This window comes from Mus pahari, chromosome 9, assembly GCF_900095145.1.
Source record: "Mus pahari chromosome 9, PAHARI_EIJ_v1.1, whole genome shotgun sequence".
In the NCBI taxonomy this organism is placed as follows: Eukaryota; Metazoa; Chordata; class Mammalia; order Rodentia; family Muridae; genus Mus; species Mus pahari.
The window spans coordinates 55,347,950-55,374,894 of record NC_034598.1 but is presented as its reverse complement, the minus strand read 5'-3'; the positions used below and the strand labels follow the sequence as shown (position 1 = coordinate 55,374,894).

The window sequence follows — 26,945 nt, the reverse complement described above, 5'->3', positions numbered from 1 at the left end:
ATATATAACACATGTATTAGCATGTTATCATAAATAAAGACATACAAATATATCAACTAACAACTTCAATTTTTAATAATAGAAACAATTTTGCCATTCCAGACACAATTTCAGGGGAGAAAAAAAAAAAATCTGCCCTATAAAAATAAAACTTAAAGTCCTCGACATTATAAATACAGCTTTTGACTTTAGACTTAAGAGCTTCCCTGCAGCTACCCTTCATTTACCGCCGTCCCTGTACCATCACATTCTGAAGAGGAAACAGCATTACAGCAAAGCTTGCGCTCGCCCTACCGGAGGATCTGAACAACGGTTTAAAAAAAAAACTTTGGCCTCTGAGGCTCCTTTTCTTCCTTTATCCTTTAAAAAAAAACTGCTGCTGTAGTAACCAGTGTTTGAGAGAGAGCATCGGTCTTCAGGAACCACGGACTGGCAGGTCTTCAGTACAGTGACATTTCCTAGTCTCAAGGTGTAGTGCACACGCCATCGAGCGAGGTTTGGAGGCATTCAGAGGAGGGAGCTGCTTCATACAGTCTACTTCAAGTAAAAAAAAAAAAAATTCACAGATGCCCATCAGTTGCTACTGTAGCTTCTAACAGTGTCTTAATCCGAGAAACTAACGCCTCACAAACGCTAAGCACACTGGGAGGAGTAATTAGAAGGCCAGGTGGCTGGTGGCGGCATACACAAACCCAATGGCAAAACCAGTCCAAGAACCACCAAGGCGTTCCCTGAACAACAAAGGCAGCGTGTCGGATGACAATGTCACTAAACCTCACGGATGCACGAAAAAGAAATCACATGCAAAATTAAACAAGATGTGCCATTCATATTTTATAGCTAGCTCTACTTTTTTTTTTCCAACTCTTTCTAATAGCTTAAAAGATCCGATTGTCTCAGGGTGTTGCGTGAGCATAACCCACACTTGGATCTGCCTCCCACGGGACAACATTCTCTGACAAGTCAGGAGAGCCACCTCGAAAGGACAGATTCCCCATCGAAGGCACGGTTCATAGAAAGGCAAAGAGCTGGAACACCTTGGAATTTGCAAACGATTCCATCGGGTGTCACCGAGTTAACAATTCCTTGGGAATTTATAAACAACAAAACCTATCTAGACTAGAGACAGACCAACCGTAAGGCCCCTCCGGAATCAGAACACTCCTTCGGCTCTCCGTTTTGCAAGCTGCTGTGGAAAGTGAGGCCATTGTGCCTGTCTATTGCACATGCGTCTCTTTGGTTGGAAGGAACATGCTCGCTTGTGTTAGAATAGCTCCATAATGAATGACTGTTGTGCAGTCAGCTGGGTGTGGACTTTCCTTCCTTGGGGCCCTTAGTTAAGTCTCTGAAGAGGCAAGGATGCAGTAGGACCCCGCCTTTAATCAACATCCCTGTCTTCTGTAAGAACAACTTTGAAGAGTGATTAGAGCTGGGAGGTGGGGAAGGGGAGAAGCAGGGGGAGGGGACAGTGAAAAGGAAGGATGCAATAAATGGGAAGAGGGTGATTGTCACAAAGTGTGCTGTGAGCCCTGGCCTTGCCACATCTAGCTAACAGCTGAGGGGAAGCAGCTGCCCTTACCCAAACTCCTTTTGAACTCTGAGAGCAACCTCTACATGTGGGGGTGGGGGTGGAAGAACCTACATTAACAGGAATCAGCACACGGTCAGGCCCTACCTACACAGAGAAGCTAAACCCCAGGCTATCCGCTCCATGCCAGCAGGTCTCAGAACCAGCAGGTCTCAGAACAGAGCGCAGGTCAGGTCCAGCTGAGGCACGCCGACCTGTGGACCACCTCCGTCAAGGTTAAATCCACTGCGGGTCGGCTGCAGTTTGGGCTTAGCTCCTGGCTCTTTGGCTCTGACCCCCCATTTTACCACTAGCAAATTAAACAATCTTTAACCAAGCTCAACATTGACCTTGAACGCTTTTAGCTCCTTTACAGACAAATGCACCTTTCTCCTCTAACGCTAACTTAGAAGCCGCGCCACCTCCCCGAGCCCTGGGCCCTCACCTTCCCTCTACCTTCCCGACTTGCTCTCTACTTTCTTTGTCAAAACTCTTCCAAAATCTTTTCCCAATCCCCCAGAGTTCCTAAATTCCTGTGTCCTTCAGTTCAGGTGGGTGGGCTGCTCTAACAGAGAGCAAAAACAAGCAGGTAATTTCACCGTAGGACATGGACTTAGTGATTGCTTAGTGAAGCCTTAAAGCTCATCTTAGCATCCTGAAGGTTACCAAAATCACATCACTAAAGTAACTAGAAGGAGGGAGCCTCAACCCGGAGGCTTCCAAGCACACTGGGATGCGCCTGCTGCCCAAAGGCTCACAGCTTGCGAGAGGTAACATCGCCATGCCAAAACAGAACAAGCTTGCAGAGTCCCTTGTGCCAGTCCCTTGTGAGGCGCGGGATGCTGCGTGACCAGGCTTTGACAACTGTGTCTACAGAGAAAAGAGGAAGACCCTAGTGTGGCCAGGTGCGAAGACAGCCCTCCGAGAAGAGAATCAACCAACTCGGCTCTCGTGTGTCCCGGAGCTGTGTCTTCCGGGCAGGGAGAGCCCTCTGCCTTAGCCGGGCTTCCACCCCTCGCCCAGGGCTTCCTCCAGCTTCTGTCTGTAGGCTGTGTAGCGGCGCTTCAGGCTCTGCAGCTGCTCGGCCTCTTCCTTGTCCAAGATGCGCAAGAAGTTCTGCAGCTCTGGTAGGCTGAAGGCTTCCCACTGTCGGGGGACAAAGAGGAATTCGCCATGACTGGATCCAGGAATAACCCAGACAGGGTCACTTCGGTGTCCTCCCTGCGACCAAGGGAGGGTAGGCCCCCCTCCCACCGCCAGGGCAAGGTTTTGCTGTGCTGTAGTCTTGACCTCATGATCCTCCTGCCTCAGCCTCCTGAGTACTGGTTTTATAGCATGTGACACCAATCCCTGCAGAAGACTGAAGTATGGCTGCCCTCCCCCTCCCCCTCCCAGTCAACGCCACAGAGAATCAGCTCCCCACATCCGCATTGGCGGTCATCACGGTCTGCCTTCTTCTCCCTGTCCAGTCCCCTCAACTCCGCACAGTTCTGCTGCCGCCTGCAGCCAGAGGGGCATGCTCTCCATCGCTGCTGCCCAGCTCTGCTCACCCCTGCAGCCTCCCCCCCCTCTCCTCGCTCTCTCCTGCTCCCTCCGACCTCAGCTCCGACTCCCAGTCCTCCCACACAACCAGCCATGGTGAGCACGCGTGGTTAAAGGTTTCAGCTGGCACCCCTGAATGTTACGGGAGGTAAGAAATGCGCGACCTTCCAGCTCCGCCCTTAGCCTCCTTGGTACCTCAGCCTAGCACTCGCTCTCCTTGCTTTGCTTGGCTTGGCCTACCAGTCTTCTGCCTGTCTGTCTGTCCTTCCAGTCTCAGCTCACACCTAACCGAGGAGGCTTCCGGGACCTTCCCCTTCCCTTCCCACCCAAGGCTGGGTTCACTTACAGGTCTCTCTGAGCCACTTGGAAGCCCTGCTCACAATCAAGGTTGTAAGGATGACAACACCTTGCCCAGTGTCTCGCTTGCCTATGCCCACCCTCCACGGTAGCTAGATGCAGCTCGCCACTTGGAGTTCGGTTCCTGACCTGGAGGCCGAGTTATTGTCACTAACAACAGCCCTCCCTACAGCAGGCACACAGGCAAGTCCTGAGAGTTGCCCCCTCAGCTCCACACAAGTGCGCATCTACACATCCGCACAAAACAATAAAGCGTAATTTAAAAAACAAAAGTTTTCTTTTCTTTTAAAAAGCACTGGCTATCAAGGAAATTGCTGTGTAAGATGCTTTCCCTTGGAGCCTTCTCTTCGCAGCAGACAAAGGGGAAGGCGAGGCTGGCACTGGGATGAAGAGGTGAACACTGCTCTACGTGTGAGCGTAAGAAAGAATTCTTTCCTCCGACCTCTGAAGAGCGCACGGCATCATAATGTTCTAAGAGAATCACACTGTAAGCTAACTAGGGGTTCACTTTGGGTGATTCAAAATCTCTCCACTTTGCTGCCCTTCCCCCCCCCCCGCCCCCATCTCCTTGAAGCAATAAAGCAGGCCAGCTGTTCTGGGCCATCTGATGCCACCGTGACCTACCCCTCACTCACCTCTCCAATTTCATGCTCTCGAAGAACAAAACTAAGCGTGTCGGTTCTGGGCCCTGCTACCAAACGCAGGTAGAGCGGGTGTTCCCGGTCGGAGAGCTTGCAGGCATACACTGGGAAAGGGACAGAAACAGCAAGTTACAGAGGACTCCAGTGTTCCTGAGATGGTTCCCCCACCCCACCCCGACACATCACGGTAACAGGCCACATCACACACACACACACACACACACACACACACACACACACACACACACACTGTGACACACCACAGTAACAGGTCAGATTCCCCGAACCTCTAGATCACCATTCGTTCACACTAACACAACAGGCCCACAGGCCTTGAAGAGGAAGTGACAAGTTCCAAGAATGAGAAGAAACAGGAATTTGCATCAAGCGTGCTCTGGTGATTCCATCCATCCCTCCCTTCAGAAAGATGGGACACTTTGCGGTGGGGGAGGATCTCAACCAAACTACATGGATCCAGAACTCCAGGAGCAAACCTCTTTGCAGACTAAGACCCAGCAGGCCAGGCGCTTGTCCCACAAGCACGTGTCTTTACGGACGCACACAGACGTACTTTCACGTACAAACATTTGCCATCCATTTAGGGAGGTGGGGCTACGGGTTAGCTGGATACTGCCATTTTAGATTGTGTGGCTGATGTCCACCTGCGCTGGCAAAGTTGCTGGCAAGGGAAAACTGTGTTCCTTAGAATTCAGATGCAACTGCATTGCAGTTTCCCGGTGGCTGCTGAGCCTGTGGCTTTTGACTTGCCTATCTTTCTGTACACACTCGTGTGTCACCTGGCACAGCTACAGGACATTACTATCATGTCCAAGTCATTTTCTACTACGGCTGCTTTAGGCTTTTCCCAGAGAAGATGTAAGTAGCTACTGTTACTTACTGCATGGATCATAGACACCAGCTTTCATTCGAACTTTCCCCGGGAGATCCCAGTCCATTTCCTGAGATAATCTAATGTTCGTACTATCCACTGGGCATGCGTGTGAGTTCAGGGAGACCGAGGTCAACACTCGTTTGTTTTTACATGTGAGCTGTACAGGTGCCTCTTGGCCTATCAAGCCTTAGCGTGTGCACATGAGCTTCAAATGTAAAAGCAGTACCGAAAACTTCAACCACATAGTGTTCGTTCTGTGGCGTGTCGAAGAGCACTGCGGTCATTGCTACCACACCCTCACCAAACCTGTTCCTTTGTGCGGCACACCAGCAAATCCTCCGCAAGAGTCCTCTCATGCAGATGCCTCAAGGGCCTTCAGGCCCAACACTCTTCAACTCAAAATACAGGCCACAGTCAGAGAGCTCTGCCTATAGATAGAGTGTGGCTTCCACAGTCCGCCCCAGCCTCTGACAGATACAGTTAGACACGGCGTCTATCAGCTATCTTTCTGCTAATGAGTAAGAGAGGCAGGAACAGCCAGACCGTTCTCGTTTTAGGTGTGGCCACGTACCTTGGTCTTCCCGGTGACAACGCTTATAAAGCGCAAACTTGGTGGGACTCTCAGTCACCAGAAACTTCTTGAGTAGAGCCTCGATCACTTCCCCCACGGTGTTCGTACTGCTGATGTGGAGCGTGTTCATACAGCCACTGCTGCTGGGGTCCGGAGGGGGCTGGGCAGGTTTGCAGAGTTCCATCTGCACCTTAATGAAGCCAGTGTAGATCCCGTTGGAATTCTGAAGAATGAAGAAAGGCCACACTGAGCGGGTGGCCAGCAGGCCGGGAAAGGGGAGGATCTAATCCACACGGAAGGAGAACAGCTTTTACCCATTTTTTGGTCTTTCACCAAAGAGAGGGGCTACCTCAGTGGGGGATTAATACAAGATCTGCGGGGCAGATGCTAGCCCTGAAACATGTTTGAGCTTCCAGAACCTTCTGGGGCGGATCAGCACCCACTGAAGAAGACACAGTCCTGTGCGGCACACGCCTGCCAGACCAGCGCTGCCTAAAGCCTGGAGTGTATCTCAGCTTGGTGCTCAACACCAACCTTTTGCGTGGAGGGCTCAGAGACACCCAAGTCAGCAATGAGTTGACACTAGGAAAACGGGCTGGCTTTATTCCCAGTGGCAAGGGAACACACAGCAGATGACACTTCTGCTACACTCGGGTAGACACTCATCAGTGCAGAGCATGCGCAGCGGGTCAGACACTCACACCTCCTGCCTGGTCAAGGCGGGGCCCCTTGTTCTGTCCTTGGTATGGCTGCTGCAGCTGCAGATCTTGGGTAGCCCAGGCTACCAGTCCTGAAAGCCCCTGGACAATTCTCCAACTCTCTGTAGAGTGTCTACCCCATCTGTGTGCCACCCCATCTGGCCTCTTCATGAGTCTCAGGGATCAAACCTGCCAGCTTGTACACACACACACACACCAGCCAGCACTCTGCCCCATCCATCCGTCTTTCCGTGAGAGCCAGGCAGGGAGGACTTACTAAGGTCATCTTCAGCTTGTCTGTGACGGCTGAATTGTATTTATGAACTTTCTCTTTGATTTCCTCTTTGCTGAGGTAATTGTGCGTTTCCTTCTCTTTCTCCACATCCTAGAAGAAAAACAAACCATGATCATGCGTGGTCAGCCACGGGGGGCACATGTGCAGATAAACCAGGATTCTTCTGTGTCCCACAAAAGAGCAGCCAGGCGTGTTGCTCCCCGAGACACAGGCAACTCTAGTTTACCATCAAGAACACCGGGCTCATCTGCCAAGCACGCCTCATTCTTCCTAAGGGTAGCGGAATGAAGTCAGCCCACCAGTAACTAGAAACAGCACTTTGTTAAATATTATCCCGCAAGTCTGTCTTTGCTAAGTTCCTTCTGTAAAAATATAGTTCCGCGGAGTAGCTGCGACTGGACACGTCTACCTCTAAGGGTTGTTTGGTTATTTGCATGCTTACTTAGGGTCTCATTACGTGGCCCTGGCTGGCCTGGAACTTGCGATATAAACCAGGCTGGCCTAGAACTACTAACAGAGACTGCCTGCCTCTGCTTCCCAAGTGCTGAGATTAAAGTTGTGAGCCACTATACCTGGCTTCAAAAGGTATTTAAAGAGGTACACCCAAAACTTCTCCCAAGTACAGTTTATTATTGCCACAGTCTCTACAGCATTACAGTGTGCATTCCCAGAAAGTAGGGAATGAATACCAAGTAACTGACAGTAATCCCCGGCCTGTCAGACTGTACAACCACCAGAGGGTATAGTTACCCTCCAGACAGTCTCTGTGCCAAGATTTAGTGACCAGACTCTCTCTACCCCACCATGCTATTTGGCCTTCCCCATAACATGAAAGGAGAAATACTAGTTAAGATCCTGATCCTTTGGAATTCACTAATAATTTACTATCTAAAGGCCTCAATCAGTACATGTATGTCACACCCGATTTTATGTCAATTTGACACAGGGTAGAAGAAGGTAGAAGGAGGTAGGGAAAAAGGAACTTCAAGTGAGAAAATGCCCCCCACCCCAGACTGAACTGCAGGCAAGCCTGTAGGGTACTTTCTTGTTTGGATGATTGATGTGGAGGGACCCAACCCACTGTGGGCGGAGCCACACAAGGACTAGTGGTCTTGGGTGCTATACAAAAGCAAGCCAGGACGGTGTCTTAGTCAGGGTTTGTATTCCTGCACTAAATATCATGACCAAGAAGCAAGTTAGGGAGGAAGGGGTTTATTCAGCTTACACTTACACACTGCTGTTCATCACCAAAGGAAGTCAGAAAAGGAACTCACAGGGCAGGAACTTAGAGGCAGCAGCTGATACAGAGGCCATGGAGGGTGCTGCTTACTGGCTTGCTTCCCCTGGCTTGCTCAGCTTTCTTTCTTTCTCTCTTTCTTCTTTCTCCCTCTCTCTCTTTCTTTTCTTTTTTTTTTCCTTGAGACAGGGTTTCTCTGTATAGCCCTAGCTGTCCTGGAACTCACTCTGTAGACCAGGCTGGCCTCGAACTCAGAAATCTGCCTGCCTCCGCCTCCCAAGTGCTGGGATTAAAGGCGTGCGCCACCACTGCCTGGCTCAGCTTGCTTATAGAACCCAGGACTGCCAGCCCAGGGATGGCACCACCCACAATGGACCCTCCTACCCTTGATCACTAATTGAGAAAATGCCTTACACTGGATCTCATGGAGGCATTTCCTCACCTGAAGCTCCTTTCTCTGTGATAACTCCAGCTTGTGTCAAGTTGATATGCAAAACTGGCCAATAAAGGCCCCCTCCCTCAGATTGAACTGTGGGCAAGCCTGTGGTGCATTTTCTTGATTGGATGATTGATGTGGGAGGACCCAGCCCACTGTTGGCGGAGCCACACATGGACTGGTGGTTTGGGGCGCTATACAAAAGCAAGCCAGGCAAGCCAGTAAGTAGCAGACCTCCATGGTCTCCACCATTGGTTCCTGCCTGGAGCTCTGACACACTGACTTCTCTGGACAATGACACATTTGGTCATAGTTTCTTATCCCAGCAATGGAAACCTAACTAGAACATGTGCAGCCATGTACCCACCATGCCTAACCGTAGCATCTGGAGAGTCAAGGACGCCAGGCACGGGACTGGATTGCATGCCATTCTCCAAACCACTGGCAAAGCTGGCTTAATTACCCCAGTGTCCATGTCGAACTGAGTTCTAGCGAGTGAGTTAACTTGCCAGAAGAGACTTAGCTGCTGAGTGGAGCCTCGTCCCAAAGCCCGGGGACACTCACAAATTCAACTGTATGGCAGCCTGTATGTCCACATGGGCATTTCATTTAACACTTTCTCAAAAAATGAGCTAGCTAGTCTCTCTGTGGTATAGACAGGAAACAGGAGAGGTCTGCAGAGTCCATCGGCCTTCCAAGAAGTCCCCATTAGTTACCTGAACAAGTGCTATCTTAATCCAGATCCTACGTCTTTTGCACTAAACTACACAGGACTCCAAAGCTCTGGTGCAGACAAACCATTTTCTTTGAAAATGCAAAGAGCATGTGTACAGTCAGATTCAAACTCGAGTAGCGAGTGGAAAAACAAAGTATGAAGATATGCCTGTTCCAGCCAGCCAGAGCGCACCATGTCACGGCCGGATGGATATTCTCCAGGCAGACAGTTGTTCACTGTGTGGCAATGGTACAAATACACCAGGAGTGGTCATCGTGGAACCCGCTGGAGGAATGCGGTGCTGAATACAGAACGGCTCTTAGGCAAGCATCCCAGCAATACCAGGCTCCGTTCTTGACGTTCTTTGGTCTACCACTGGGCCTCAGGCCTTGCTTACCCTCTGAGTCTGCTCATTTCCTGTTAAGTGACGAGTCTGGAGTAGGTCATCTCTGAAGAGCCCCTGACCTGAGAGCAGCACTGTCTGCAAAGATCTGATCTGATCTGATGGCTGTCCTCTCTTAGGACCATGGGAGGGACAGGGATCCATGTAAGGGATCAAGGACGCCGAAAGGCCCCCCAGACCACTCACTGCACACAAACATCACTGCATGTGGATCCGGGGTGTCATGCGGGTGAGAATTGTAAGGAAAGGAGTGGAAGGGGGCAGAGGATAGCAAAGGGCTTAGGCCCCTCAGACCAGAAGCCCACAGGCACTATGAGAAAGATCAAAGGAGCCATGACCCCAGGATAACCCATACCTGATCGCAGAGGAGGAAGGCAGACTGATCACTATCTTTACTTCTCAGAGATTAAACCGAGCCAAGCCTACGGGACTGCTCCTGGGTTGAGCACTTTGTTATTCAAAGATCAACCAGTCAGTAAATCCTAGGAAAGCCACAGCCCAGAGCTGGGTTTTTAAAAATAATAAACTGGGGGAGGGGGTGGGGGAAGGGTATCTACTCATGTACCAATCATACAGGCTTGTACTTGAGGAGGGTGGGGTAGGAAATGCGGGGGCTCCCTGCAGCTGTCCCGTCTCAAGGTGCCTGTCCCCTGGGTAGCCTGGCAAACACAGGTGCTTCAACTGCACAGATAGTGCAGAGACAGCGCACAGGCAGGCGGGGATGGGGTGGGAAATGACACTGACTTCAGGTAGGGGCCCGAGCTGGAGAAGGACCGCAACCTTGGACAACTTGTAGACTGTTTAAGCCTTTAAGAGACTCCCTTGTCTGCCAGCCTGGGAAAGAACCCTCCAAATGCAGGCACATTCTCGATGCGCCTCGGGTGGGGGCAGAGGGGTGGGAAGGAAGATGGCAAATAGCGGAGGCAGGGTTAGGCAGTGGCACAGCAGACTATAAACGGGATTCTCACTGCAGGGCAGGACAGGGAAGGACGGGGAAGGGCAGGGGCAGCGGCCTATAAGTGATGCATGGTTGTTGCCCTGGGCAGCCAGGAGGGGCTGGTGCCACACCCCAGAGCGTCTGTTGGGCAGGTTACAAGTCATTTCTGTCTGAGGCCACAAGAAGAGCTCTGCCATGCAAAATTCTAAATCTAAACCCACCCCTGGCATTTCAGCCTCTGTGCCCGAGGAGTGTAATTTGGGTCAGAATCACTTCCAGGGTGGGGCCCCATTTCCAGGCTGTTTGTTTTCTCACGGGTGAATTTCCTCAGTAGAGACACACCCATCTACCTCACAGACACAGAGCCTGCGTCCAAGGCGCAGTCTTTCTCATAGGCTTTCCAAGAATAGGCGGACCCCCTACAAGTCTGAGAGTCACTTTCCTGGTTAACTCTGAAGCTACATCAAAATTTAAAAAGCAAAACCACTGAACAACAAAAGCTCACACGGCCAGGCAGGGGTGGCACAGGCAGAGGCAGGTGGAATCTGTGAGTTCGGGGTCAGCCTGGGACTTACAAAGCAAGTTCCAGGACACAGAGAAAGCTCATCTAAGAAAACAAAACAAAACAACAATAACAAAAACAAACAAAAGAACCCCAAAGTTCAAACCATAAAGAGCAAACACAAGCAGCTTCAAAGGAGGCCACAAAGAGATGAATATGTGCCATCACTACCTCCAATTTAGCTTGGTAACGACATTTTAATTATGGGTCACACATACTTAGGTCTGAAACCATGGCTCTGCCACTTTCTAGCTGTGACCAAAGGCAAGTCACGGGACCTCTCTGAGCTCCAGCTTTCTCGTCTCTGTGAAATGTGTAAAAACAATACCTACTTTATACTAATGAGAGGACACAATACCAACCATCATTCCACAATTATTTATTAATGCCCACTGGTGCCAAGCCGGATTTGAAGCTGTGAGAGGTGGTTGTGATCCCTGCCTTCCCACCCCTCCTGGCTGACAGCCTGGTGAAGCTTGCTTTACTCCCTGGGCCCCACCTACTCGTACCAGTTGATTGTTTCACTTGGCACCACAGTCCTCTAGGATAATAAGGCAGGACTGGGGATATAGGTCATGGGTAGAGCGCTGTGCCAGACACCCAAGGTCTTGGGTTCTGTGGAATGAGGGTCTCTGGAAATGGCTCGGGGAATAAGCTGTCTGCCATGCAAGCATCAATACCTGAGTTTGAATCCCCAGACAAAGTTGGGGACGGCAGCACACACCTGCAATCTCCTGTAGTGAGTCAGAGACAGACAGGGCGGTCCCTGAACTCCGCAGGATGGTTGGTTCGTAATACGCAGCAGCAGCCCACAGAGACCCTGTCTCAAAATCCACAGGAGGGAGGCCTCCACCCTCCACACAGGCCCACTCTGGAGAATACCACACCACAAATATTAAAGTTTAAAAAGGGAAAGGAAGAGAAGCAAGCTACTGATCTTCTTCACCGGGTGTTAGAGGAAGAAAAAACCCAAACCCAAACCCAACAACAACACAAAAACCCAGATTGTCCAAGGAGCGAGGAAGAACAGAAGGACAGAACACACACACACACACACACACACACACCTTCCTCCTGGCTCTCAGACACCGCTCTCTGAACCCGATGGATCTGGGTCCAGCCTGCATCAGCGAAGGTAACCTGACCAGGCCCACAAGTGCTTTCTGTCCAGCCTAGACCAATACCATAAATTCCAACGTCTCATCTCACCTCTAGCTTTGAAAACAGGCTACTGCCTACTGACGTCTGTCTCAGGTCCCAGTTGCACAGAGACAGAATGAGTTCCAGACTTACGATTACACAGAAGAAAGTACCTAGCAATGTCTACCCTAAAACAGGCCATTTCCTGGGGCAGTGGGCCCTGGCCGCAGATGGGATTCAGGGCCAGTTAAGGTGAACTGAATCCAGGCACTGAGTGTGATAAACATTTTCCGGCCAGACCTGGCTCCAGGGAGGAAGCAACACAGTGTATGGTGGGACTGTGTGGTTAGCTCCAAGTGTCAGCTTGGTTGGATTGAGGAACACAGAACACATGAGTGAGGCACACTCTGTGCACTATGTGCACGTCGGTGGGTGCTTGCAGTGGGTTAACGGAGACCCACCCCAAATGTGGGTGCCAGGAGCCCATTGAGACGGAATAAAAAGGGGTGGGAGATAAGCCAGCTAAGCCCTGCCACCCCCCTACCTCAGCTTCCTGGTGAGTACCACTGACCAGGTGACTCTAGCTATGACACGTTGCCCACCATGCCAGACCACAGTCACTTGTACTTGGCAGGAAATATGCCCTTCCACTCTTCAGTTGTTTTGGCCATGCATATCTGGTTGTGGTCACAAGAAAAACAACTTAACACGGGGATCCAAACTAGAGAGGCCCATTCTACGCAGAGGCTCCTCCTGCTGAAGTCCTGAAGTGGGCACACACTGCAATGGTGCCAGGCAGATCTCTGTGAGTTCAAGGCCAGCCTGGTCTACATAAAGAGAGACCCTGTCTCACTCCCCACCCCTGAAAAACAAACAAACAAAAAAACAAAAATCAAAAACAAAAACAAAAACAAACCAAGTTCACCAGAGGCAGAGCTGACATGGTTTGTTTTGTTTTGTTTATAAAAAAAAGTCTTCCCCCAAGGGCAGTGGTGGCACCCAACTTTAATTGGGGAGGGGAGAGGGCAGGGTGGATTCTCTGTGAGTTTGAGGCCAGCCTAGTCTACAATGGCACACAGAGAACCCAGAGAAACCCTGTCTCCAAACAAGCAAAAGCTTATTGTTCTCCTAGGGAATGCGGGAGAGGGTTTGGTTTGGTTTGGTTTGAGATAGGGTCTCTCGTATCCCAGGCTGGCTGCAGACTTGTTATGCATGTGGCTCAGGGTATTCCCCTGCCTCCACATCTAGTACTTGGGTTATAGTCGTATAGCTCATACGTCTGACTCCAATTTGACTGAAAACACGCTCCTAGAGTGAGTTCAAAGTAGGACAAGCAGCAGACAACTTGGGTGTGAAGTCTGCAAACCGGAGACCCTGGGATGGGCTGAGTGCCGAAGGGGCTGTCCCACAAAGCCAAAGCTGCAAGGTCCTAAGAGGGCCCTTTGGACCAGAAGCATGTCTTGCTTAACTCCTGGGAATGCATGTGATACATATGTAAGGAGGGCTGGAGGGGACAGATCTGTGTTTACCTCGGTGGCCTGTCCAACATGCCTCGCTAAGATACTGAAGGAGGCAGACACTACAAGTCTTTTCAAGAGTCAGCTTTCCCATCCGTACCATAACTACCCAGCCACCTCTCCAGCAGCCATGCTATGTGTAAGCCTACAGCAGGCTTTGGAGCCCGAAAGGAGGATACTAATTATAAGCATCTTTTAATTGCTCCACTGGACAGCACAAATCTAGAAAGCAACCTGCTGGTGCCAACAAAGAATGAGAGGCAAAAAGCACCAAGAGACAATGTAATGGGAAACAATGTAATGGGAAGCTAGTGTGAAAACACCGAGGGGCTCGCACAACAGTACTGAGGGGAGACTCTGAAAGGCAGCTCCTGAAAGGCAGCTCCCGTGATGCATGCTCAAGGTGGACCTGTGGCCTCCAAAGCGCAGTGCAAACCCACGGTGCCAAGTCCAGAGAGATCCCGTGCTTCTCTTGGTGTGTGGTCCTGGCATGTTGATCTCGACTGGCCACTGGGCTGTTGAGATTGTTGTCCTGCCAGATGAAGACTTTCTCAGCTGGCGAGATTCGGGAGCTGGCACTCCATTTCCAGTCCCATTTCCAGTCCCGTGAGGATTAGGGAGTCTATCGTGCCTGAATTCATCTGGTAGCCATAAGATACTCTCCTATGCAGTCATAAGATACTCTCCTGGTCAACCCCCACCTAGTCATCCCTGTGACAACAGATGACCCACTGCTGCTTCAGGCAGAAAGGCAAACGGAAAAAAACGGGAACAGATGGAAGTGTGGGGGCCAGAGAAGTCGAGGGAGCTGTGTCTCCCCCAGAGCGCTGGTCCTGTGATAGACAGGGCATACACACGCTTGTACTTCATACACCACCCCTCACATCATCGCAATAAAGATGCCTGGTGGCCTTTAGAATGCTACAGGCTCTGGGAAGCCCTATAGCTAAGGAATCAGTAAAAGCACCCAGCCAAGAAGAGACTTTCAGCAATGCTGTGAACACAGTGCTGGCTAAATGTGACCCAGCAAGCGCTTTATGCAGGAACAGATTTTTTTTTTCCCTTTATCACGAAGCTGCCTTCCAGCTTGCCGTTCACCACCTTCAGTCTAATGATGGTGTGTTATAGGTCTAGTGTCTTATTAACCGTTCACTTAGTCTGTATCCTGGAAGGGGTGTAGGGGGTGATGTTACTAGTACACCTAAGATACATCAGTCAAACTTGGTAATTTAAAGCATCCTTTGTCCCCAAGGTATGTGTATATATATATATATATATATATATATATATATATATATATATATAATATTATATATTTGTTAATGCCAGGAGGTGGCACAGGCCTTAAATCCCAGCACTCAGGAGGCAGAGGCAGATCTCTTGAGTTCCAGGACAGCCTGCTCTACAGATTGAGTTCCAGGACAACCAGGGTTACACAGAGAAACCCTGATTTGAAAACAAAACAAGACAAAACAGAAAACAATCAAACAAATGATAGTTAAATTTAAACATACTACAAAATAAAACTGCAGCCTCTGTCCGAGGCTGGGGTCTGCGCAACCTCCCCTTACAAGCAGTATGCTCAGGACATCAACAGAGCCTCCGCCTGCCAGCCTGCCGCCACTCTTTCCCGGTGCCACCTGGTGGTCCCCAGCAGTCTGCAAGCAAACTCCCCTGCTCATGGCCCAGCCACGGAAGCTACCCCCACTACAGCAGCCCAAAGGTGCAGCCCACACTGCACACATCCAGGCTCAGCACCCGTGGAGCCTTAGGCTTCTGAGCCGCCCTAAGGTGTCCTTAAACCTTCTACTGGGAGAATGCTGTGTTCCAACTAGCTGGGTCCTAAACAGGAGAGGCAGGCCCTAGTCTATTCAACAAACCGGGTCTGGAAGCCTGGCTAGAGTCTGCATCTGCAATCTCTCTAGCCTCTTGTGTGTCTTATCAACCAGTGTGATGTTCTTGCTCAGTTCTCAAAACCTAATAAACCTGCAAAGGTGTACTAGGGCTTTATAGTATCAGATGCGATGTTTTATATGCTTCTGCTATCCATCCGCATCAAAAACCAAGAGCTCTTCAAAGTATGGCCCGTAACTACCCTGGCACACCCGGGCCTAACCCGTTAATAGGATTAACTGCAGCTGCGATGCACATTGAAAGAGCTTCATCTGGACCGTCCATGAGCTCACTCTTTAAAGCCCCACTTACCACTCCGCCGCTACCCTATATGGTTGTGCTTTTAAAACCCGGTCTCGTGCCAGTCGGCAAACAGCCACCCGGTTGTTTGGAGCCAGAAAACAAACTAGGAGGTGGCCCTGACTCTCCAGGAGTGTCCCAGTCTGAGGTCCTGACCCTAAAGAATACCAGATTACACTCAGCCTCAGACATCGCGGGTTGAAACGTTTTCAAAGGGAGTCAATAATTATGATGCTATTCATTTCTGAATGGTGACACAACTCATAACTGGCTTAATTTGGTTCTTGTTTTTTGGGGGGTGAACAAAGTAAGAGAGGCCATGCACACACAAATGTGGCTGATCTGCCTGGACGACTAGCAAAGAATGAGGCAGCAGGTGAGGAGGCACTTGGGCAGAGGCCAGCACAGGCTTCCTCAGAGCCAGAAGTCTTTATAAATGTCAACTCGAGGCCTCTGCTTCGTGATTACCAACGGCCCTGAAGTATGGTCTCTGTCCCTGTAAATCTCGATTCTACCAGCCTGCAATGCTCCCCTAACTAATCAAGCACTACAAAGCAAGTGCGCTGGCGATGAGAAAAATAAAATAAGGATAAAAAAGTGCCTGGAAGTCAAGAAGGAAGAGACCTGCTGCCCCAGATTCCAGCAGATTAAGCATCTCACTGGCACTATCTGGAGGAAGATCCTGGAGCCATCCAATGGTCACACGCCATCAGCTAAGGGCAATTACTACCAGGGCTCAGGGGTCTTCTCCCTCCCCCATCTCAGGTCAGCCCAGAGACACTGGAAGTTTTCACAGGGCCAGAGTCTGGAGGTAAGATCTCATACTGCCACAGCCGCACCGTTCCACTGCCATGGAACCTTTTGAAACTCTGTGGTCAGGCCAGGTTCCGGAGAAAGGAAATCGAACAGGCTCCTTTGGAGACCAGCCAGAAAGGAATGCTGGGATCTGGAAGGCTGGTGGGGACCTGCTGAGAAACCCTCCAGGTGGCTCCACCACCAGCAGGATCTGAAAGTCAGTCAAGGGCAGAGATGGGCAAACAAAACTCTTGGCAACTTTGCCGGGTGACACCTAATTTAAAGACCCCCCCCCAAAAAAAAAAGTCTTAGTAAAATCAGAAATTGGGGTTTGGGGGATTTAGTTCAGTGGTAGAGCGGTTGCCTAGCAAGCACAAGGCCCTAGATTTGGTCCTTAGCACTGGGAGGTGGGGGGTGGGAGGTGGTGTGTGTGTGTGTGTGTGTGTGTGTGTGTGTGTGTGAGAGAGAGAGAGAGAGAGAGAGAGAGAGAGAGAGAGAGAGAGAGAGAGAGAGAGAATAGGAAATTGGGGGCTAGAGAGGCAGTTCAGTGGTTAAATGGTTTCTCTTCCAGAAAACCTAGGTTCTATTCCCACCCACCCACATGAGGGTTCACAACCACCTGTAACTCCAGTATCAGGGGGATCTGACGCCCTCTTCTGGCCTCCACGGGCACTGCATGCACACAGTGCACAGGGAAAAGTAACCTCTGAAACAGGTCTGTGGGAAGGATTGTGTTGTCTTTCCTTTTCCTGTTACAAGTGTAAGTTACCGCCATAGAAAAGGAGTTTACTCCAACTTAGACCCCGAGTTTTCAGGGAACAAAACTATAAATGCCAATGGCCAGAACAACTGGGAGATGGTGTCCAAGGGGTCACACTGAACTCTACTATAGCTCGAATTTACATTCCTCTGATTCTTCGCAGCCCCGCTAACACGCTAATGTAAGCATTCTTAGCGCTTGCTCGATCTCATACATCCCAGGTCCACAGCACCAAAAGGAATGAGTCACGCTACAGGTGAGCCCAGGGCCTTGCAGATCCTCAGCGAGTATCCTAGCAGTGAGTGCTTGCGTTTACACAAATGTGACAGTCTGAAAAGCCCACAGGAGAGGGCTAAACTGTCTATATCATGAGTTCCCATTGATCCGTTGTCAGAATGTCCCCCTTGGAGTACCCTGCACCGCCCCCAAGGTGGCTCTTTTGATAAGCTGGTTCCTAGCCCTTAAAAGGCATGGCTCGAATAATACTGACTCCTTCTGCCAAGAGCAAGACACAATGAAGGTGCTTGGACCCCTTGATGGCCTGTATCTCAGAAGGACACTGCCGTCCCCAGAATGAGGGCCACGGAGAACGCCTGCAAGCCGCTGTGCCTTGGTGTCTCCAAAACTGGCTTTGGTGCCCTAGGAATCATCTTCTTGCCAACAGGGTGGGATTGCACACTCTGAGAGCCAAGAAAACCAGGAGCTAGTCCTGCAGAGGGAACTCCCTGTTGTCCTTCAGGGAAAGCCTCTTCCTGCCTCCTGCTCTGTGGGAGGAGAAAGCGGGAAGGACCCAGAAGTGTAGGCTACCCAGAGTGTGTCAGAACACAGGCTGGCTGGACCAGGAAGGTGGGATGACAGGAGAGATAGAGGTTCACAGAGAGACTAAAGAGTGTCTGGTGAACCCAGCCTAGTGGCCTACCCCACCACACTTACTGCCTTAGAGGGCTCTGGCACCGCCTACAGCAAAGGCTCAGAATAAGGACATCTCCATTCCACACTAAGAAGTAGGGGGGGGGGTCTCCACTCAGCCCTATTCTGCTGCTGTCTTCTAAAAGCTTTTCTTTTTCTTCTACAGCCTCTCAAGCCGAGGTAGCCACCCCCACCCGACTCCAGGGCAGGCTGGGGAGCCCCCCTGCTCAATCTTGTCACAGTTACTTTCCAGGCACTACCTCATACCCTCTACACTCAGATGGAGAACACTCTGAGCGGCGGAGGCCGGGTTACTTTGACAAAGAAGTTAATTTAAGTGTGTGGTAATCGGAGTGCGCGATGATGCTATATTTGGCAACTAGAGAATTCCTACCTAGCTAGGACCAAAGAGTTCAATTGAAAATTGGAAAACCTGGGCTGGAGAGATGGCTCAGCGGTTAAGAGCACTGACTGCTCTTCCAGAGGTCCTGAGTTCAATTCCTAGCAACCACATGGTGGCTCACTACCATCTGTAATGGGATCTGATGCCCTCTTCTGGTGTGTCTGAAGATAGAAACAGTGTACTCATATATATAAAATAAATAAATCTTAAAAAACAAAAAAGAAAATTGGAAAACCATTTCAAGTATTGGGGCGTGAGGGGGACCATGGGACCAGGCACCATCATGTCCTTTGAAGTACAATACAGCTCATAGAAGAGTTTCTGAATGAAAAGAAAAGCCAGGGAAGACATTCCACTGTTCTACCAAGTACAAGCCCGGGGAGGGGGGAGCCAGCACAGTGGACAGGGTTCCTGCCCAGCACGCAGGGAGCCCTGCAGGGAGTTCTGGGTTCAACCCCTGGAAACCCATAACCCGGGTGTGGTGGTCATGCCTTCAATCCCAGCACTCAGAGCAGAGCCAGGGGAGGAGGATCAGGTTCTGTGTTATCCTTGGCTACTCGGCAAGTTTCAGGCCAGCCTGGGAGACCTAATAAAGAAGTGCCCAAATATGGAAGTATGCCAAAATGCTAACAGAGTTTCAAAATGCTAACAGAGTTTGCCCTTCATCTGGGGAGGTCTGGAATAGACACACACACACACACACACTCACTCACTTCTCTTTTTCTGTGAAAAAAATGTAAGAATTACACACATTTCAAAAGCCTTCTTTTTCAGAGCCTGATTGGCTGAATCAGAGAAGAAAAAAGGGAAGTCCGGGGCTGTTAAGTGGCCTTTCATGTATAAAAAATAAATAGCCTTGGAAACAAAAATAATCATAAGGCAACCGAGCACTTTACCAGTAAAACTGAGTTCCACTTTCATGTGCTGTCTGCCCCCCCCCCCCCGAAATAAACAGAGGCACCAGCTAGGCAAGGCTGGTAGCCAGCTGCATGTACAGACAGCAGAAACGAGCTGCCAGAGACTGCAAACCACGGCTCTGAGGTCTGTGAAAACACACGGACACACGCACTCACAAGTACACACACATGGACACACAAATACATATGCACACAACAGGCACACATATTCACAGACACAAACACAAACATTGTCATACACGCACACACACATACATATTGCCAAAAGTAATAGTTGGTTCCTAACGTCACACAATTGGCCGATTTATAAACACAGGCTGCCCTGCAGCTGCCCTGGGAAGGGCAGCTGTCTGTATTTTTGTTTTTATTAGTGTTTGTCTGTAATTTACACTGTCTCTTTGCAAGGGGGAGGCTCTTCTAGGGTGAGGTCTCTCTCACCCACCTTCCAGCTCCCTTTCTTCCTGAAGTGCTGTGCACAGGAAGCTGAAAGCCCTGAGGAAGCTGGCTCCACCTTTCCTCTGCTCAGGGGGTGGGAGTGGGGTGAGCAGCTGCCCCCACTGTCCAGAGGGTCAGCCAGCAAAGACAGGGGAGGGCTGGGCTGATCCAGGTGTTGAAGGGAAGGGGGGAGAGATGGATTTAACTGAAGGACGGTGTGCACCGGGGAGTGTGCAAGTCAGAGCAGCTCTGGTGTGCACCTTGGAAACTGCCCTCCTCCTTCATGCTAAAGAGCAGACAGGAAGGAGGTGAAGACAATAAGAAAGGGTCAGCTTGTGTGGCATCGCCTGAGCAAGCGGTCCCAAGGACACAGGATGCTGCACTGTGGAAGCTAAGGAAACAGTGGACCAGGGACTGCAAAGAATGGCACTCGTTCAGGCCAGACTCCTTCCGAGAGGATGTAAAGGATTTTGTCTTTTCTACCTTTTCACCTAAACTGTCGATTTCCTGCCCTGGGAACTCCTTGGCGGAGTCCTCTAACATGCAAACAAATGTTTAAAACAGGCACTTAGGGATGTTCTAGAAGTCAGAGTATTAGAATGAAGGACACTCATTCCTCAGGGTCACACAGGGGATGCTGTCCAACCCCTGACTACAAATCAACTCCAGGTGCGACTGAGTTGGCCTAGGGTACCTGTGATATAGGAATTTCTTTCCTATTTTAAACTTCACTTGCTTAGGAACATTTTTCTTTCCCTTCCAAATTAACAAAGCAATGAACAGCCAAGTACCACTCTACTGTGGACAGCCCTCAACCAGAGCTGAGTCAGCGCTGAGCCAAGGAAGGGACACTAGGCTGGCCGGGTGACACTGTCCTACACATGCCTTGGGAGCAAGGGGGCCAAGCAGAGGTCCAGGCCATGCATGGCACACTGTAGCCCACCCACCACGAACCCCCAAAGTAGGATTTTTATCCCCATTGTACAGATAGATGCTCATGTCACATACAGTGACTATGACCACGAAGCCCAGCCAACCCCAGAATGGTGCCCTTTCTACCAAGTTGCCGGTGAAGCCTAGGGAAGAGCTAACCTCCTGTTGCCGGATGACTATATGACTATGTGACATGACACAGAACCTTCCCGGGATCATGTTCACGCCCCACTTTGCTGAGTGGGACTGAACCTAGGACCTTTACATGCTCGGCAGGCAACTCCACCACTGAGCTGCACTTCCAGCCCAACTTGGATGAGCCAAAGAGAGCCTGAGGAAGACAGCTCGTGCAGAGACAAACCATGGCCCTCCCCATCGGCTTCATCTGTTAGCAGGGATGGAGAGAACGCCTCTCCTTGTAGCTTACTTCTGCCTTCTCAACCGAGTATGGGCGCAGGCAGGGAAGTGGGATAAAATGGGGTCCTCTCTGAACAGCCGACATTTGAAAAGTGGGATGTATAAGACAGAAATCCTGTCAAAGTACAAGTTAGGACCCCATCTCCAAATCAAAACAGAAAGAAAATACTGGGTGTGGAAAAACAACAGAAACAAGAGTCCAGAAACTGACCAATGAAAACTGCTAACCAGGTGTGTCCGCGCTTACGAAATTAATGTGCTCTGGAGACTGCGCAGGACATACTACTTTAGAAACAAAAATATGTCTTAGAAGTAGCCAGTGCTTAGGAGGCAGGTGGCAACCAATCCCGACATTTCTAACCAGTGACGGGTCCTGTACCTGTAGACCCACGGGGCCACGGGCTCTTGGCTAATTTTCCTTCCTCCTTAATTTTCTATTTTTCCCTTATGATTAATTTTTTATCTATTTTATGTATGAGTACACTGTCGCTCTCTTCATGCACACAAGAAGAGGACATCTGATCCCATCACAGATGGTTGGGAGACACCATGCGGTGGCTGAGGCTTGAACTCAGAACCTCTGGCAGAGCCGCTCCCCCCCCCCCCGCCCAGCTTCTTGATTTTCATGTGAAAAGTCAAATCTCTTGGTAGACACCCCAACAAATAATATTTTGCTTCCTGCTGCTTAGTTAATGGACCGGCCTTGGCCTCTGACAAATGTTTACTCTGCACTTAAATACTTTAGCAAATAGTTGCACTAAGCAGAGGGACCGCAAAGGAACATGAGCTCAGCCCTAAAGGGCTCATGTGAGACTCAGAAGTGCCACAAAGAGGACGGGGACAGCTGCCACCGAGCAGACGGTGGGCACAGAATGAACGTAGCAAGGGCCAGGGGAAGGGTCCTGGGGAGGAGGCACCTCCATAAATGCCCTGTGCAGTGAGTCAGTCCTTGGTTGGCTTCCTTATCAACATGTCACCCAGCACACAGAAACCCACAGAGAGTAGCCAGGGCAGCTAATGGAGGGCTTTGGAAAATCAGAACACACGGCTGGAATGGGCTAATTTTAGACAAAGAAAAAAATACTTAGCATGCTGTTAGGGGGGTATTTTTAGAGTCTGTTTCAGTTAGCCATCGCCAACCTCAACAGTTCAAGGGAAAAAAGCAAAGAGAAGTGTCTGAGAAAGCGGTTTCATCTCTTTAGAGTCCAGCACCATACGAAGGGAGGGAGGGAAGGAGGAAGGAAAGATGGGAGGAAGGCTAAAGGGGGAAAGGCCTCCAGAAAGTCAGATCGGATCTTCCTTGTTGTGGCTTGTTTCCCTCATCCTAAAACAGAATAAACATTCCATGCCGTATAACGAGTTCCGTCAGCCCCAGGATTTACTCTGGGCTGGGGCAGAGGTGGCTGCAGCTGTTCTCCTGTGTGTCTTAGAGAAACCCTGAAAGATGTAAAACAGAGATGAGCACTGGCAATCGGTTAAGCAGAACAGCACCAGCGAACAATGGCTTAAAGGTTCCCTAGCCAGGCAGGCCTGGGGCTCGGTAATCCTCTAAAACTGCCCCTCTAGGCCAGAGCTGGAGCCACAGCGGAATTCCTTCCGAGAGTTTGGAACGGGATGCTGCATCAGCTCAGCCTCCAGAGGGCTTGGCGGCACCTGCTGCTCTCTGAAAAGGACACCAGCCTTGTATGTGAGTACAGTGTAGCTGTACAGATGGTTGTGAGCCTTCATGTGGTTGCTGGGAATTGAATTGTTAGGACCTCTACTCGCTCCAGTCGGTCCTGTTCACTCTGGCCCAAAGATTTATTTATTATTATAAATAGGTACACTGTAGCTGTCTTCAGATGCACCGAAAAGGGCGTCAGATCTCATTACGGGTGGTTGTGAACCATCACATGGTTGTTGGGATTTGAACTCAGGACCTTATTAGGAAGAGCAGTCAGTGCTCTTACCCGCTGAGTCCTCTCGTCAGCTCCCCACCCCCCATATCCTAAAATGAGCTTGAACTCTGACCCTCCCATATCACCTTTAATCTTACTTTTAAACACTGTGAGGTGAGCTTAACTTCCCTTATCATTCAAAAGATGAATTTAGCACAGATACAATGTGAAGAAGTCATCTTTCATTCTATAATTCAATTTAATAATTTCCAAATACTGGGGATTCCAATCTATTGCCAGGTGGTTCCCCGATGGTTCCAGCTCCCAGGGAGACAATGACAATAGCATCAGAAATCCCCAAGAAGAGACACGGACACAAACCATGTCCACCCTAGGCCTGCCTGTGTGAGTGTGCAGGGTATCTAGTGACCAAACTGTGCGCTTTGGGTTTCTACCTCCCTCCCTCCCAGTAAAGCAGAGATTATAAACCCGACCCCTGCCTGTGAGCACTAACAATCACTTGGTCATTTTCCCAGGCAAACAGAGCCACTGAGAGGAAAGCAGAGCTAGAAACCTCCGGACATCGGCAGAGGCTGAGAGTGCAAACACTCCCGTTGGGCGATGTTCTGGGGCCCTTAGGTGGTATAGCTAAGGGTGGTTGAGGCTTGACCTTCTGCCCCCAAAGCCAAGCCTTGCAGAAAGCAAAGTTCCCGAGGCAGTAAGTAAGGTACAAACTGCTGCACGGGACCTTCCAGCTCAGGCTGTCCTGTCCCGGGACTCACTAATTTACAAGGGGCTGGCCTCTGCTTCACAGAGATCCACTCATCTGTGTTCTGCCTCTGGAGTGCTGGGACTAAGGCATGCGCTGCTGTACTCGGTTCTAAGCCTGGCTTCTTGCTGGCAAAGTGAGCACAATAAAACCATATGCTCTCAGAGGGCCTTGTTAAAAGGAAGAGATAACCTACAATCAGGTGACATCATCACGTGCCGAGATTATTAAAAACTGTCATTTTATAATAATGATAAACAGTAAAAAAAAAAAATGTTTATAAATTGGGCAATGGGGCTGGAGAGATGGCTCAATGGTGAATGGCACCATCTCCTCTTCCAGAGGTCCTGAGTTCAATTCCCAGCAACCACATGGTGGCTCACAACCATCTGTAATGGGATACGATGCCCTCTTCTGGTGTGTCTGAAGACAGCTACAGTGTACTCACATATAATAAGTAAATAAATCTTTTTTAAAAAAAAGTAAAATAAAATAAATTGGGCAATCTCTCCCCAGAAACTCTCAAAATATTAAGAGGCTGCTGGGTGTGGTGGCAAACACTTGGCAAAGGCTGGCACCGGAGTCGGCAGGGGAGACACGGTCAAGGAGAGTTCAAGGCCAGCTGAAGAAGCTACATGGTAAAACTTTGTTTTTGGAAGGAAAGAAAACAAAACAAAAGTAAGAGAGAACTGTTTCTAGCAGATGTTAAACTGGTCGGTTCAGCCTTGGCGGGCATCTAGGGTTAGATGCTTCATATGAGCCTGTTTTAATCCTCCCAGATCTCCCGAGCTGAAGCCAATCACTTCAAATGCTTTTCGAAAACCCAGGGATGGAGACACAGACTACATCTCTGGTTTCAGCTCCTCGGCACGCCGCTGATCTGACATGATTTGGTGACCACATACCATGCATGCCCCGTGGTGCGCTTCGTGCCAATTAATTCTGAAGCTCCTGGTCAAGTGGCGTGGGATAGAGCATTGTTTCTTAAAGGGGACCTGCTAATGACTTAGCGACTTAATCACATACTGTACAGAGAGGACTGAGATAGTGGCATTGAGGGAACCTCTCAAAGTGTGATTTCCCACGTACTGCAGAGTCCGCGTTCCCAGAACTGAAAGGCAGCCCACTGAGAAGCAGGTTAAGAAAATGCGGGCTCAGAGTGAGCTCACGTCCCTGAGATGGCTTCTGTACCCTCCAAACTGAAAGCTCAGTCCATAAACAAGATACAGGCAGAGTGGAGAGGCACAAAGGCAGCGGTTCTCAACCTGTGGGTCATGACCCTTTGGGGGAGGTCAAATGACCTTTCTCAGGGGTCACCTGGAAAACAGATGCTTACATCATGACTCAGAACAGTAGTAAGATTACAGATACAAAGTGGCAGCAGAAATGTTATGTTTGGGGGTCACCACAGCTGAAGACCTGTATTACAGGGTGGCAGTGTTAGGAAAGCTAAGAACGGCTACATTACCGTCTGATCTTTTTCCTCCCACAGTGAGCATACGCCACATCTGTACTGCATTTCTCCATGGCCTGACCTCCTCTGTGTACGCACTTTGGGATATCTAATGACTCTGAGGCTGTCTTCCCCCTGCCCATTCCCTAGTTAGCCAGGACAGGAGCTCTGTCAAAGGTCTGCTTCCTGCTTTAAACAGTCTTCTTAGATGGCCGCGGGGGCAGGGAAGATGGAGGGAAGACAGGGAGTTAGAAGAGGTCCAGTGTGGCAGGAAGGAGGGGATCAATGACTGCATATACTCCACGGATGGTACTTGTATAAGAACCACTTTCAGGGTGGAAATTTCCCCCCAAGACAGTGGCCCTGGCTTCCAGTTAAAGCTCTGAATTTTATAACAGGATGTAACAGGGTTGACACCTATAATGGCTAAAATTTATTGAACATTTGATATCTTCTCAGCAGTCTCCATCTGAAGACCACACACTCGACTCTCCCTCAAGCCCTATGCTTTCTCGTTGGGGTCCTCGTCCCCAGTCAGGCAAGATCTAGGACCCACCAGGGCAGGGACAGACAGGAAGTTTTATTTCACACAAGGGTGAGGTCTGGTCCCCATCTGGGACTTAGAGACACATTGCACATGACAAGTGTGCAGCTACAGCCACTCAGCATTCTCTCCCTCAAACACACACAGGCACACATGCATAAAATCACTTCACGGAAGTTTTATTTTTCTCTATGCTAACACTAATATATTCTTTTCTGTGTATGTGTGTGTGTGTGCGTGTGTTTGGGGGCGGGTGTCCACGTATATGTGTAGGTGCTTGTGTGGGGGTGTGCATGCACACGGGGGTGCTCAGGCATGTGGAAGCCAGAGGTCGATGTTTATTGCCTGCCTCAATTGCTTCTCTAGGTTGTTTTTGAGACCAGGCTTCTCGACCAATCTGGAATTAATTCAGCAATACAACTAGACTGGCGGGCCAGCAAGACCCTCCAGTCTCCGCCTCTTCTTTAATGCTGGGGTTACAAGTCTGTGCAAGCCAGCATACCCTGCTTTTTATATTGGTACTGGGGATTCAAACTCAGGCCTTGTGCTTAAACAAATGCATTTTAAGAGATGACCCCAAACAAATGCCAGGAACTGAACCCAGGACTTTCCACATGCTGGAGAGATGCTCTATCAACCGGGTTGTAACCCGGCTCTCACTTTCTTAGTTCTTGTGCACGGAGAGGAGAGAGGCTTGAACCCAGTGTTGGACTAGCATTCATCTTCTTTATTGCCTTTTTTTAAAATTAATTTATTTATTATATGTAAGTACACTGTAGCTGTCTTCAGACACTCCAGAAGAGGGCATCAGATTTCCGTTACGGATGGTTGTGAGCCGCCATGTGGTTGCTGGGATTTGAACTCAGGACCTTTGGAAGAGCAGTCGGCGCTCTTAACCACTGAGCCATCTCACCAGCCCCCTTTATTGCCTTTTATCTTCCTAAGAATTAGCAACCTCCCATAATCAGGGATTTTCAGTTGGATCCTAGCACCTGGAACAAAGCTAGGAGCACTTGGACTCAATAAACAC

General features: G+C 49.8%; 1 protein-coding gene across 1 annotated transcript in view; it reads right to left on the bottom strand.

The window, feature by feature from the left end:
* Window positions 1-860: 860 nt before the first annotated feature.
* Rassf3 (Ras association domain family member 3) overlaps window positions 861-26,945 on the bottom strand; it is a 63,204-nt gene continuing 37,119 nt past the window's right edge. The window contains exons 2-5 of the mRNA XM_021205257.1: window positions 6,546-6,653; window positions 5,571-5,793; window positions 4,102-4,211; window positions 861-2,713 (exon numbers count right to left, since the gene is read on the bottom strand). Coding sequence (XP_021060916.1) covers window positions 2,564-2,713; window positions 4,102-4,211; window positions 5,571-5,793; window positions 6,546-6,653 — 591 coding nt within the window. The 3' untranslated portion in view covers window positions 861-2,563. The remainder of the gene's footprint in view (window positions 2,714-4,101; window positions 4,212-5,570; window positions 5,794-6,545; window positions 6,654-26,945) is intronic.